At 43.9% G+C, this 14698-nt stretch overlaps 1 protein-coding gene across 10 annotated transcripts in view; it reads right to left on the bottom strand.

Annotated features, from left to right (window-relative positions):
* enox2 (ecto-NOX disulfide-thiol exchanger 2) overlaps positions 1 to 14698 on the bottom strand; it is a 123527-nt gene that overhangs the window by 54310 nt on the left and 54519 nt on the right. For 5 of the 10 annotated variants that reach the window (XM_078100718.1, XM_040174007.2, XM_078100723.1 and 2 more), the window contains one exon: positions 10658 to 10762. In XM_078100718.1, coding sequence (XP_077956844.1) covers positions 10658 to 10762 — 105 coding nt within the window. Of the gene's footprint in view, positions 1 to 10615; positions 10763 to 14698 lie in introns of all 10 variants that reach the window. The other 5 variants (XM_040174008.2, XM_040174006.2, XM_078100724.1 and 2 more) reach the window with 1 other exon arrangement.

The raw sequence follows: 14698 nt of genomic DNA on the forward strand, positions 1-14698 counted from the left end.
GCTGCCAATTACAACGCGGGAACCTTATCAGCGGCCGCCAATTAGAACCAGGGGAGTTGCTGTGAGGAGATGTCAACAGCTGAGTGAACTTGCTGGGACTCTTATCTGGCCCCGCCTCCGCCATCCAACGCGGCCCTCTTTTGAGTTTTCTGTCACGGTAACGACTGCCGGTGCAACGTCGTGACAAGAGGGGCTGGAGGTACAGCCGGGTCTCACAGGAGCAGGCCTCCCGCAAAGACATCGAAAGCTGCAACATTTCAGTAGGGTTTAGACATCTGAGGTCTGAGAAACCAACAAAATGATTCCATTTTTCACTTGGCATCAGCTGGGTGTGCGTTCAGACTGAATGCAGAAGCCATTCAACGAAGCATTTGGCCCTTTGTGAGACAGGCTTCTCGGATTGATTACAGTGCAAGAGATGTAGAGAGCGCTTTCGCTTTTCCACATCCTCCAGACACAGATGACAGGTAGGATGCATTATTTCTACGTATACACATCTGTTATCTAATCTCAACGGAGGAATCAATGACATGCTACCGCCTCTCTTTTTGTGAGCAACTGAAGACTTAAACAGCGACACACACACACACACACACACACACACACACACACACACACACACACACACACACACACACACACACACACACACACACACACACACACACACAGATCTGATCTTTTGTCTCAATAAATATTACACAATGTTTTACCCCAAGCACTACATTTCTTCACCATTTTCTTATCGTTGCATCGAGGATTAGTGTTCTGATATTCAGTCAACAATGATACGAGAAAAAGAAAAGACATTTTCTATCATTTGAGAGGCTGGACTATGGGATTTTCTTTTTCTTACATTTCATTTTTTTATTGCGTTTCTGACAATTGTCGACTAGTTTCAGCTCTAAAATCCTTGCACAAACTTGATAATTTACACATACATTATCCCTTAACAGAGTATTGACGTTTGCTAATTGCACCAATCTTACTGGGAGATCCAAAAAAGTAATTAAAAAAAAATGTCACAATGTTTCCTTTTTCTTTGCTTTCATTCACTGCAGATGACATGCCTTAGCTGGCACTTGTGAAAATGTAAAGCCCACTAACATCATCAATAAAAAGTAGCATGAAAGCTGTGTGGGGATTTTACTGTCACTGTCTGCAGAGTGCAGACAGGCACGTTCCTGCCATCATCAACCGGGTCACCGGTCATGAAACCTAATGGAGACACATCAGAGTACGGTCAGGCTTTTGAGACCCCATCCAAGACTCTAGCAGGGAGTGACCTCCACGGAGTCACGGAGCATTAAAGAATAATGGTCTGGGGCTGTCCTGAGCAAAGCTTTCAGAATAGAGGTCAATGCCGTTATTTCAATGCTTCATATTTTCTCTAATGGCGGTATGGTTGGCAGGAGTCATGAGAGAACATCTGATGCCAAGTGAACCCTTCTCTCCGCTGGCTTGAAGAGAGAACGCAGTAGGAGAGATGAGTTTTCAATGTGGTTTCAAAGTCTTAACAGCTGACCACCAGAAGTACGGCTTTGAGAGTCTCCTACTCAGGCATCACACGTTGGTATTTCCTTCTCCTTTTAGATCCAATTAAACTCACTTTATATGTCTGAAAAGAAAATTTCACATTTCCTCCTGCAATCAAAGGAAGAGCCAAGACATACCTGCTGTCTGCACCACATGGTGAACGAGAGGAGAAAGAAAGCCATCACATTTAACGAAGTCTGCATCAGCTCATTAAACTGAGGCGGATGTATGAGTCGTTCTTTCGTTAATATAAGTAAAGTATGTCTATTTCTTTTCTGACACTGCACTTATTGCTAAATTCACTCATTGTTTCAGCGGAAATAGATGTAAAGCTACAACTCATCTTAAATGGTAATGGAGTGCAGTTGTCTACGTGACATTTGTCGTTAAAAACCTCAGCCTCCCTCCAACAAACGGCTCAAGCGGCGTCCAGTTGCGTTACGACAAACGTGGGAACTCGACACCCTTAATCATGTAGCATGCTGACTTCAGATTAACATTAGCCCTTCTTCTACAAAGCATAAACCCCCGAGGGGGCAACGTCGAATGGCTGTTAACAAAGCCGCCGCTGTGCTGATACAAACGTCATCGGGCAAGTGGACCCTGCGGCCTCCGCACACACACATGTACCGACTGACGCATCACAGAGCGGAGACGTGTTCCTGCTGCGCAGTCTGGGAATCTGTAGTCGGAACGGCAAACGTCTGCGTTTCCCCGTTGGATCCATTTGATTAGCATGCATGTTGAAAACACTGATGTTATGAATAAGAAATGATTCAATAGATTCTGTCAATATGCCTCACACGGGTGGTGTCCTTGTAATTCTTTTTGATAATGCCAGTCTAGATCCCCGGTTGCCACGTGTCACTATAGACTCCTTCATTATTCTGCTTTATGCCCAAATGCATCACTGTAAGCTCCGATAATTAGGTCGTCCATGTCAAACGGAGGCTTTAAGTGCGGTTTAATGAGCGAGGGTGCGCGCCCGGTCGAGTCCCACGTGCACAAAGTGTAACTGGGTGAAGATGGTCTCCTGAAGTTGTCACCGTGTTCTTCCGCCCATGCACAAGGACGATATCCTCGCTCAGACAACAACAAGGAAGGAAGGAGGGAGGTAACGGAATACAAAAAAGGCGAGAAGCAGCAGTGGCCGGATCCAGATGTGTGCAGGTGCTCGTTAAATAGAAAGGCTTGTTCAGCATTTAATGAGACTACGGAGCCATGGAGACTAGGAAGAAATATGCGGAATCGCAGTGGAAAAAAATTGACTTTCTTTTGATCCATCAAGTCTCTCAAACTGCAGACAAAAGGTACTTGTATGATGTAACTTTGAAATGGTCTTGGTTGCTGAAGAGCAGTGAAATTGGTGCCCTTCAGCAAATCCCATCTAGTTAAAAAAAGGGTTTAGTCTATTAATAAATTCCCTTTAGGACTGCGAAAGAAAACTGCCAGAGAAAAAAAATAAAGGTACAGGTTATAAATAAAGGTTTATAAATATCTACAGTATATTTTAAAATTGAAACTATTAATTAATGCTAACTGTATTACTGTAGTAAAGAATTACATTGGAAATCAAAAGCAAAAATGCCAAAATGTCATAGATTACAGCTTCCTAAATGGGAATATTATGCTTTTTTAGTTATTAATGATAGTAAAATGGATCATCAGAGGATTCTGATGGTTGAACCTCTGGGAAGTTTTAATGGCTACTCTTACACCTACGACTAATGAATAATCAGCAGATAATAAATAATTGTAGCATTGAAGGTTTATATCAACTACAATTTTTATTCAACCAGATAAAAGCAATACATCGCTATCAAGAGTCTGTTAACGTGAAGTTTAGCAGGTATTTCTTTTACACCAGTAAGTTACATTTTCAAGCAGCGGTGTTGAAGCGTCATTTGACTGCGGCAAAGTCATAAAAACAGACTACTTTTCAAAATCCAACAGATGGGAGCCCGGAGGAGGGCTCGCTCACTGAGCAGCTGATGGATTGAGTGGAGTGAGGCCGCAGGTTAGCTTCAGCCATTAAAACACAACTTCCACTGGAAGAAGAATGAAAGGAAAATGCACTGCTTCTGCAATGTGCATGGACCAAAAAAAGTATATATACGTTTGGACTTTTTTTTCCCCCCCTGACAAAAAATGTGAAGTAGCCAAAAAGTATTTTCTTTTTCAACGTGTCTCTTCAGAAGGAGTTGAGAGAACAGGGTGAGCTACAGTGCGGCTGTCCCATGAGAATCTCATTGAGCATTAAAATAGTGTCGTTCGTGCCGTGTGTCTAATTGTGATTCCACTCTCTGCGCCCAGTTTCTGACTGCTTAGGTTGTGCGACGCAGCGTGGATTTCCTGTGCCGACAATCAGCGGCATCAACAAACAACAGCCCCTGGGGTTGTGTACAAGTTGTCGCCGTCACGCGTTCTTTACGGCTGAGTGGCACCTTTGAGTCTAGTTTAGAAGGCCTCCTGATGCCAGTTGACATAAGAGAATGGCAGAGGTAAAAATCACTTGGGTTTTCCACTCAAAAGGGTGGACAGCTTATTTCAGCGCTTGGCTCCAACACATACGACACAAGTTCAGACTCGTTTTCTCATTCAGTGAGCAAGTGTGTCCAAACTTTTGGTGCACATTAAAAAGGCGCAGCAAGCTTCTGCCGCTTGGGTTTGAAGACGCACGAGTCGAAGGCGATGCAACTTGGCTAGATTACTGTAGCTTTTAGATATTTCTAAAGGGAGTTGGTGTGTGGATTGGTGGACCCGGTTACAGCCTGGGGGAGAAGCCAGGAGGGCCGAGGGGGGGACGAGATGGATGGCGGGAGAGGTGTTGATGGAAAACAAGTTGTGGGCGAAAGCGCTGGGTAGAAAAGAGGGCTTCTTCACTGAGCGGATTGATGAGAGGGAGCACAGACGAAACCAGGCAAGGTCTCAAATGATGTTTTCCATCATTAGGTCCCTTCTTCTTCCCCCAATAACGGATTTTGGTGTATCGGATTTGAGTCAAGCTCGGGAAGAATGAAATAAAGGGCCCAACATGTCACGTTTTGGATAAAATGGTGTCACGTTATATTAGAACATGCAAATCGCAAACCGTAGTAGAGGAAAGAAGTATTCTAATGCGGCTCCAATATTTTCCATGTAGAGTTTTATACGAGTTCAAAAAACACCAGAGGTTTGATGAAACCACATTTAGTTTCACTAGAAACAAATCTTGTCCACCTAGACGGTATAAATTATTCATTGGGTAATCGGAACGTTTGCTCCTTGGCGTTTTGGGGGTTAAAGTGCAGAAATCTGATGGTCGCTGGTGGCTTAAGAGAAATAAAAATCACTGCAGATAAACAGCCTTTACATTTGTAATTGGACTCTCAGAGCATTGGAGTCTCGGGCCATCCTTCTCATTTAGACATGTTCTTGACCAGAGGAAATGACAGATTCTCCTGATGAGGGAAGGGAGATGGGCTGCTTAAAGAGTAAATGAGGGATTTTAGATTCTTAATGTTTAGTCGACTGAAAGAAAATGAATGGGCAACTATTTAGTTCTGTCATTTTTTGAGAGGGATCTTGTTTCTCCATTGACAATCTGTTGCTCCAATTACATTTTATTCATTATTATATTTTGGAGGTTAAACTATTGGTCGGACAAAACCAAAAATATAGGAAGTCACGATAAATTGTTTATTTGATCAGATGAGAAGCCGACTGACCCATAATTGGTAAAGGAAAGCTACAGATATCACCCGTCTATTACTGGCAATACAATCAGATTTAGAAGATTTTTTATTCAGCGGCAGTTAACATGACAGTCAGCTTCTAAAACACTAGTCTGCAGGCTATGTCCTTAATAGAAATTAATTAAGCAAAGTTGAAGATAAAAAACCCAAATGGAACGGAAAATATCAACGCAAAGCCCCCTGGAAGACAACTTATTTGGACTGAGTTTCACACCCCCGAGACTGGAGAGGGGAAAAAAAGCCATCCAAGGGCTAATTGTTCATGCTCCCCACAATAATAGAAGGTGGTAACAAGCACACAACAACGCACAAGAACACTGGCCTGTTTGCTTTGATCAAGGAGAGAAAATGTGCCGAGACATGAGAACCCTTCCAGAGCTTTAGCGCGAGCCCGCGGAGCAGAGCACGCCGCCTTTTGGCACCGTGAATGATTTAGATCTCATATGTTTGTAGGCTTTGCCAGATGGCACCAATCGCTGACCACAGCCGCGTGCAGAGGACCAAACGAGAAGGCGCCATTAAAAAAGAAAAAAAAAGGAAAAGGGTGAGGTGAGACAACGGGATAAAATAATCCAATTCCCACCGTTTGGTGTCGATCAGTAGAGCGAGAGGAGGACGAGCTGGTGTGACTGAGTTGGTATTTGGGAATCATGACGCGACTAATAACACACCAGCTCCACTTTATATTAGAGCTGAAACAATAAAATAACCCTTAATCCTTTAAGCCTTTTATCAGATCTCAAACTCAATAGTCCTGAGACAAAACCACCTTATTACGAAGGACGTTTTTCACCATCATACTGAAGACACGCCCCTCCCGTTTTGCAGATTGCATTAGTCTGTATGAGCATATATTGCTCACAGACACTCGGGCAATGCAAGTGCAAGTTCTGGGAGCTTAATGAGGTCATTTTTTACTTCAATCTGTCGTCCTATAGCCCATCCATCAGCATCACTTCCAGTCTTCTTCGCCAACTGTGTGGCCTCAGCGTCACAAAGACGGACATCCAGCCGTCAGTCTCCCACCACAACCTCGACAACAGGACCCCCCCCTCCCCCCTCTCACGCCAGGACAGCTGTATGCGTCTAGATGGAGTGTCATCTCTGACAGCTCGAGTATCCCATTACATTACTTACCTTCCATCGGCTCTTTGGCTCCCGGTGGTAGGTCAATGACATCATATTACAGTCTTCATGCTAAAATCCATTACTTGCCCTTAAAAAAAAACAAGCCACAAAAAAGTACTGGTGCATGCAGTATTGGAAACTTATGTAAAACCTTCTCAGACAGACCACATTCCGTTTGCCGAAGTGCAGTTTTTTTCTTTCTGAGGGTTTTGGTGCGCCACACGGGAAATGCCAGTCAGACCGAGAAGCATTCATCATAAGGAAGAAATGTGCGGTGCGGACTGAATGTTCATGCTCCCATAGAAGACCTGGTTCTGACAAATGGTTCCAGAATCCAATACAAGCCCTGACCGAGGAGGAAGTGTGCGAGGATGGCTTTGCTTCTAAAAGGCCACACCTGTAAAAGGGTAAGGATTATTTTTTGTCTTCGTCAGTAAAATAGCTTGTGTTATTTCAAACAAAGGGGGAATGGAATATATATTTTTTTATCAGCAAACTTGCTCTTTTTCCCCCCTCTTTTCATGTGACGCAGCCTATTAGAATTTCAGAGCGTTCGCTTTCTCCAAAGAATTGCTTTTCAGGGGTAAAGTGGGAAAAAGTCTATGCCAACTTATATATTTTGTCTATATTATGCCTGAAACATTGCTGCTGAGAAGCTGCAGAGCCTAGAGTTACTTATATTTAAAAAACAGACAGACAAAGTCTTGTCACATCGGACATCATTAACAAAAAAAGAAAGATTACATATTCTCACTTGGAAAAGAAATCTATACAAATATCAATAATTATGCTTTATAACATTTTGCTTGGATAAAAGCAGCCTCAGAATATTTGCATATGTTCTCGGCAGTAAAGTGAGTAGTCTCAATAATACATACAACGCTGGCATGTAGTAATCCGTTTCCAGATAAACATTTTGCGGCTGCTACGTGTTCTGGCTGATGAAATCATGCCACTCCCTACATACACAACATGCATGCTTATATGCCCTTGCTAAATTAGATTAACCTTTCTGCTTAAGAATCAATAGCGTTTTATTCAACACCTCTCTCTCAGCTGCGGCTAAAGGTTAATGCACAAGAGATTGAATCGGCGAGTGCACGATTCTTTTATTTGCCAAAACTACGGATTTGAACCGGCCTTTGTGATCATATTTCAGTAATTGATTTCTATGCAGAGACAAACTTCAGTGGGAGGATTTCTTTAATCCTGGACTAATCTATATGCATGGCCTCAGGTTGGAAAATGGGCCTCGGTTCTGACCGCTGCTCAATATTTGTTTTTACAGTCAAACAACCTTGTTATGAGGGTCCTCGGCACCCGTCCAACCTATTCTACTTGAAAGAGCCATTCCAAGCTGGTTAATCGGTGCAATCTGCAATATTTCAACACAATGATTTCATACTACCCTACCGACCCAACAGCTGGCATTTAGTTCACACTTTCCCCCCAAAAACAAACGTTACATTTCTCCGCCATCAAGCTCTCTTTGGTACTGGTCGTCAAGACCATCTATTAATTAAATCCACACCCATTTAAGCGTTTCTGCTCATTTGAACTGTGACCAAACCATTTTTTTTAAACCATTTCTTCTGCTCCAGATATCTCAGAGCAGTTAATCTGATCGACATCACAGTCGGCCGGTGCATTGCTAAGGACCCAAAGACGTCTATGGTGGTGTGATTTGGACACAATTATTGAATATAAACTATCTTTGAATAAACAAGCTTCTAAGTAAAACACGTTCACTGCAGTGGCTCAATGCCCACTTCTGGAAATACGAAATGTAAAAATCTTATTCCCTTCCCTGTGGCCGATGAGCGATAAGCGGCTCCTCAGAGCAGAGCGAGCAGCACCTCCGGAGGGCAGGCAAATTGACCCGCTGAGAACGATCATCGCTCTAGTGTAAACAATGCTGGATTAGTACTTGGCAAAAGCTGTACGAGGAGCAAAATGCCATCAACTCATGTAATAGACCTAAAGGGAGAGAAACATACACACACACACACACACACTTGGTGAATAATAAAATGTACATAATATTTGTTTGTTTACAAGGAAAAACCCGAAATTTGTTTCCCATTTTGAGTTCTCTCTTTGATGCCCTTTCATTCCGTCGAGTGTCTCCATTTCGCCTCGCAAATTGCACTTAACTTTGTTTTGAACTGCTTTGCAAATGAGGATGATTATTAGTGTTACATTAACATACCAGGCGTGACATAATGAAATCCAGCCTAGAAAAACTAAAAAACTCCTCCAGAGCCGATTCATACCAAACTAAATAAAAATATTGAGTTAGTCACACTGACTGATTGAATTTTTTAGAAGAGTGAATATTAATTCAACCTTAAAATATTTCCTGCAACTTTACAGGACTTTGAATTATTTATTGTTGTATCAACGAATGTAATGAGAGGAATCTATCCATTAGGGTGCCTTTAAGTAGACCCAATAAACATGCCATCTAAAAGAGGGGGCAATCCGTCAGAGATGACCGACACTGGAGACCGCTCAGGCCCACCATCGTTATCAGATTCCCCCGGCGCTGCACTCAAAGACACGCGAGCAGCAAGAACAACGCACATCAGTAGGAGGCGGCTTACCGTCCACTTCCTGCAACGGCCAGGTTTAGACATGTAAACTGGAAAAGACGCTTTCCAGTAATGGGGCACGGAAGTGAAGAAATACAGTCTCTCCCGCTCGAGTTCTGCGGCAGAAAGTGGCGTTCTGGGCCACTCATACGCGTTACTGGTGTTTCAATCCGCTTTGCACATCTTTCCACAAGCAAGATAAAGACCGGGGAGAGGAAATGCATCGGCCTCACCGCTGAGCAGCAAGACGGAAACGATTCATCCTTGAACACAACTGAGCATCTCAAACTGAAAGCGAGGCAGAGCGGCTCCTTGGAACCGCAAACCAGTTGGTTCCCCTCAACTGTTGTTGAATTCCTCAAAACGATAGGAAGCACTCAGTTAGCTACTAGAAAAAGAAAAAAAAGGAGTTTTAAAAATAAAGTGGAAAGGAAAATTCTGGTTCCCAACATCCTAACTGAACACAGACGTGTTCTGTGATGTACAAGCTGATAGCAGAAAATAGAGTAATACATGTTCATCGGCTGATGAGGACGGAGGTCAATACATTCAGCTGTAGACGGGACTGATGCGCTTTAGTTTGTTCCATAAGCTGGTACCTATTTCTTAACGCTGTGCGAGAGAACTTTTGGTGAATCAACCAAAGGGAGAATTGATTTTTATGTGCCATCTTAGTTCAAAGTGTAAAACTGCTTCACTCACCAGTCTTAATGTCACAGTGTGGAAATAAATCCAATCATTTGGACACACAGTGGTCCTTTGTTTGACACCCTTTCATCATAGTTTGACTCGGTCGCTGAACTGAAAGGGAACTTCATCAAGACGTGAACCGGTCCGAGGGAAGATGAATTGTGGATGAGGGCCGTGTTAATGTAGGGTGTTAATCCCGTCCAATTAGCATCGCCAAGGAAGCGGAGAACACGGAACACCACCTCTCCCTCTCAAGAGCCCTTCCAATTACCCACAAAGCAATTCATTACTCCGTACTTCTCTAATTCTTTAATTAGAAAGCCCTTCTTTAATTTGATGCATCGCGGGCCTCGTTTTAAAACTCAAATCACGGTTTCGTTACAGCACACTTTGCATCGTGTGAAGGGACAAACCTTGCTCAGTGCATCCGTTTGTGCGACAGGTATGGAGTGTATGTGAGAGAAAGCTAGAGGCATGTTTGCAGCTTTGATTGGCCGGAGGTGTTGGCACGGTAACAGACGGTCAGGCACACAATCTCGGCGGAGCAGTTTGCTGCCTGACCTCCAAAAAAAAGAGCTAAACAGCCTCAGGACATGGCAAGCTAATCGAAAACAACAAAGACTGAGCGCCCCCCGCCTCGCCTCTCTACCCCTACCACCACCAAATTATGGGATTACGCCACAATTCCCATCGCAGCTATTTGATGTTGGTGGAGGAAGGGTCAAAGGATCTGAGCAATATAAAAAAAGAAGTATTTCTTATCAGAGCGGGTTTGAACGGAGGAGGAGATTTGAAATTTGACCCGATTGATGGAGTGAAGGGGGGGGGGGGGGGGGGGGGGGGGGGGGCTGGGATTAGACCCCATATAGGGACCCTGCAGCAGCAACAGCAGCAACAGCAACAGCGCAACGCGTGCCAGTTAGTCGTCGTCAGTACCTGGAGGCAGGCTGGCCCGCTTCCTCTTCTTGCTATTCTCACCAGTGCTTTCCAGAGGGGGGCACTCGGTACCCAGCGGCCCGCCGGAGCTGCTGAACTGCAGGGGGTCGTTGTTGCCGGCCGGATCGAAGGACAGAGAGTTGAGTCCTGGAAGACACAGAGAGAGACAAACTATAGCAACAGGAAGAGACGCTTTACATCAGACAATCGCATTTCGCAGCGTTCATACACATTTACATCCAGCTTGCAATGCAAATTTTTTTTTGCCACCATACAGTCGAGGCACAAAGGTGCGCTAGTTGGCACACCATTTCCATCGCTTTTTGAATCAATGCCAAAAAAGGGGTCAAAAAAAGTCTCATACCAGTAAGAATCATTATTTGAAATGATGCTGTTTAGAATCTAATGCTCAATATTTAACCAGCACGTCCACCAAAACAACATCTCATTCGATTTTAAACAGGATGTAAATGTAGCTGTACGGTGCGCTGCATAACGAGGCCGATCAATCAGTGAAGCAGTTCAGCGAGGAAGGAATGTTTTTTTTTTTGTTGCATTTTGTCGTTGCTCAGCGCTATCTCACAATAACAGGATCATCATTCACATCATGAATACAGGACAAAAAGAGCTCTCACCTCCATAAGTAATGAAAACAAAAACAATGTCGAGTTCGCTCCCGAGTCCTAATAAATGATAACAACTTAACTCGATGCATCGGCTCGTTTCCTCTCTTTTGGGCTTGTGTATTTGTTTGTGATTCCAAGCGGGGTTCTGTGGAGACTCTGTCTGCAGTCATGAAACATTCATGATACATTTGTTTATCCTCCCTCTGTTGCACACCCAATCAGCAGCCACACATTACCGTGGCCCCATCAGCGGTCAAGGGGACCCTCATCGGTCATTATCAAATCCAAACAGCGCTCCGAGTGTCAATATAATTGGAAAGGATCGCCATTGTGGTCTTTGTTGTGACAAATCTCCCTTTTTATGAAATGAAGACTCAGATTACGCTTTGGAGAATACTTCAATTAAAGTGTGTTTTGGTACTTTTTAAGTACGACAGCTTAGATAATTACAGTCTAATCCGTGAAGGACTCTTATACTAATATTAAGAAGCTCCCATTCAAATACCCTCTCTTCTGTTACGTGTAGGCAGAGGTGACTTTGAATTTGCTGCAGTCGGTCTGAATAGATCTTCTGACTGAGCTTACACACCGAGATCTGAAGTCCGCCTCCTCCCAGCACCCTTCAGTCACACTTCTTTTTTTTTTTTAATGATGAACCCCAATGGTGTCAAGAGTGAAAGAAATCTATTGCTCTGCAGATGTCGACTCCGTCAGCAGTTTACAAAACACGGCCTTTCAGTTGATGGCACGATAGTTGCTGTGAAAAGAAAATGGCCAAGAGAAACCATGAAAAGAGTGAAACGGTGCTGAAGAGCTGACAGGGAAACAGCGGAGAAGCGTTCACTACGTCCTCCCCGGTCGGCATCGAGGGAAGCAGCTACTTTTGATCTTATTGTCCAGGAAGGGACGTCTAAATGTGGTGTAAGGAAGGTGAGAGGATGAATCGAGGAGGTGGAAATGTGCTGCACTTAAATGTGTGATTAAAAAGTGATGCAGCAGTGAAGCATTTCACACATTCAGCCTCAACAAAACGGCTGTACGTCGCCGTGTGATTTTATCTCGGGACCACTTATCGGAGAGTTGCGGCCCGCCAAAGACACCGTGTCAATTCTGGGCTACTCCTTTTGTCTGCAGGCTGATGGGCAGTGTTTTAACATCTGGATAGCGGGGAGAGTGATGTAAGTGCACAGAAAATAAATACCAGGAGAGTGGGTGGAGACGAGTGGAGGCTTTGGAGAGACCAAACCGATAAACCTCATGCTGCGTGACATCGGGAGGAGATACCAGAAATGAAAGTGACCCGATTTTGCGTGAACGCGTTAACAACATGCCTCATTTATGGTGTAGTGGGCCAGAAGAAGACATGACCATTAGAAGATGAGATGAACTCAGTGGGTCATTAGAACGAAAAAGGTGTCTGGCATGGGAAACCAAAGTGCACCGGAATAATCGAGACACGACACCCAAATGATCGGATGTCGAATAGATTGTTATTGTTATTTGTGAAATTCTTGGTCGACTATCTAAAGGTTAAGAAGCTAGGCCTGTTTTAAATTGATTAAGAAGCTGAAATAATTTTCTAATATTCTATGGATGAGATATTAGAGGCCCATAATCAAACAGCAGCAATGCACATCTCAAATATAGAAGCCAGGGGAAAGACACGCCCATCACTGGTCATGGAGTGCCTCAGGAGTTTTGAAATGAGGTTTGACAGCAATAACACAAAGAACCACTTTTAATGATTTCAAAGCACACCGGCGTCTGCGGGGGCTCAAACCTGTGACCCCTCTGTAGAGATCACATCATTAAGCGCCGCTGCTCCTCGCTGCAATGATTCTCCTGGTAGCATGTTTGCATCATTCTCCTGAAGTCCTTAATCCGACTCGGATCAGCTAATAAACCCAGCAGTACAGTATGAATAATGCAGAGCATTAGGGAATGTGTATCAGCCCAACGTCGCAGGTAAGCGCCTCTGCTCGAGTGTGTGTGTGTGTGTGTGCGTGTGTGTGTGAAGCCTAAGCAGTGGACTATTAATCTAAGATAACACTGAGAAACATGGAGGCCGTGTAGAATGCTGCAGGTTCATTCATCCAAACAAGACAAAGGGCCAGATGGTGGCACACAACATTATTGTTTGTCCAACCTTAGAGGGGAATTTCCTTTTTCTGACCGTTCCCATTCATTACTGGAGCAAAACAAAGTGCCTCCCGGCATCAAAGACAGGCCAAGTGGTGGGCCATATTCACCTTTCAGGACCGAATCTGAAGAGCAACAAGGTTTTAATGCTCAACAGCAAAAACAGTGCAATGCTGGGACAAAGTACTTTATATATAAAGTGCTACGGATTTCTCTCGAATTCGTATATCTGGATTTTAATACCGCTATTTTTCAAGACAAGCGAAATAATCACAACCGTGTTGTAATTGGAGTCCAAGGGAAGTTGTTAAATATTTAAAGTGGAGCAATTTGAGCACATTTGATTGCACTACTTCATTTTACGAGGTTGTGGATTAATGCTTTAAAAAATGTATTCATGATTCACTCAGATTTTAAAACAGCAGGAACATCTAGGAGCAGGACTCAAAGCTATCGCCCCATTACAAACACAAAGCCAAGTGTTCCGGTTTTATTTTATTCTTTTAACTCGTCAGAACGTCAGACATCATTGATTAATACAGAGAACCAATAGAGACAATATAGGCAATATACTGCAATAGTAAATCATTTTAATCTGAACGGTACCACTGTGCGGCCTTCTTGGTGAGGAAGAAGTCCACACTGTTCGTACGCGTGATGCGGCCCAGCTGGCAGCCAGTTCTCAAAGTCCAGTTTCTTCTTGAAATTACTTTTTTTGTCCAAAATATATTCCACTTCCAATTGGATAAAACGGCGGGAAACCTCATATTAGAGGGGATGTTGACATTACTCCCTCAACAAATGAGCACCAATCCCAGTGCAGCAAGTTGTCGATATTTGAGTCAGAATGCAGACCATGTAGCTGGAGAGGAAAGGACGTGGAGTCTTTGAATAACCGATTTTAAAACAAGGAGCCGAGAGAGGTCACGTTGCCCGTCACCCTTGAGTCAGACATGCGGGGCACAAGTCGCCGTCTGATAACATGCAAAATGATGCCGCATCACGATTTACTGCAAAGCAGGCGGCTGCGGGTCGCGGCGCATTGACGTGCCCGTCACGGGCCAGAACTCCAGGTTGTGTTGGCAGGTCTGGCAGGTCTACAAAACAGGATCTTAAATTAGCATTCAGTCACCTGAAAAGGTCACCGATGAAAGTCACCAGACCTCCGTTAAGTCTCGCTAAAAGATCAGGCCCCCGCAAAACAATGAGATATGGCTCTATTCATAGCCAAGGGTGTCCACCGGAACTAAGGGACACGAGCTGCTAAATAAGGGAGCCGGCTTACGCTGCGAATGCCCTTAGCAGTTGTATCAACAAG

This window comes from Gasterosteus aculeatus, chromosome 4 (assembly GCF_964276395.1).
Source record: "Gasterosteus aculeatus chromosome 4, fGasAcu3.hap1.1, whole genome shotgun sequence".
In the NCBI taxonomy this organism is placed as follows: domain Eukaryota; kingdom Metazoa; phylum Chordata; class Actinopteri; order Perciformes; family Gasterosteidae; genus Gasterosteus; species Gasterosteus aculeatus.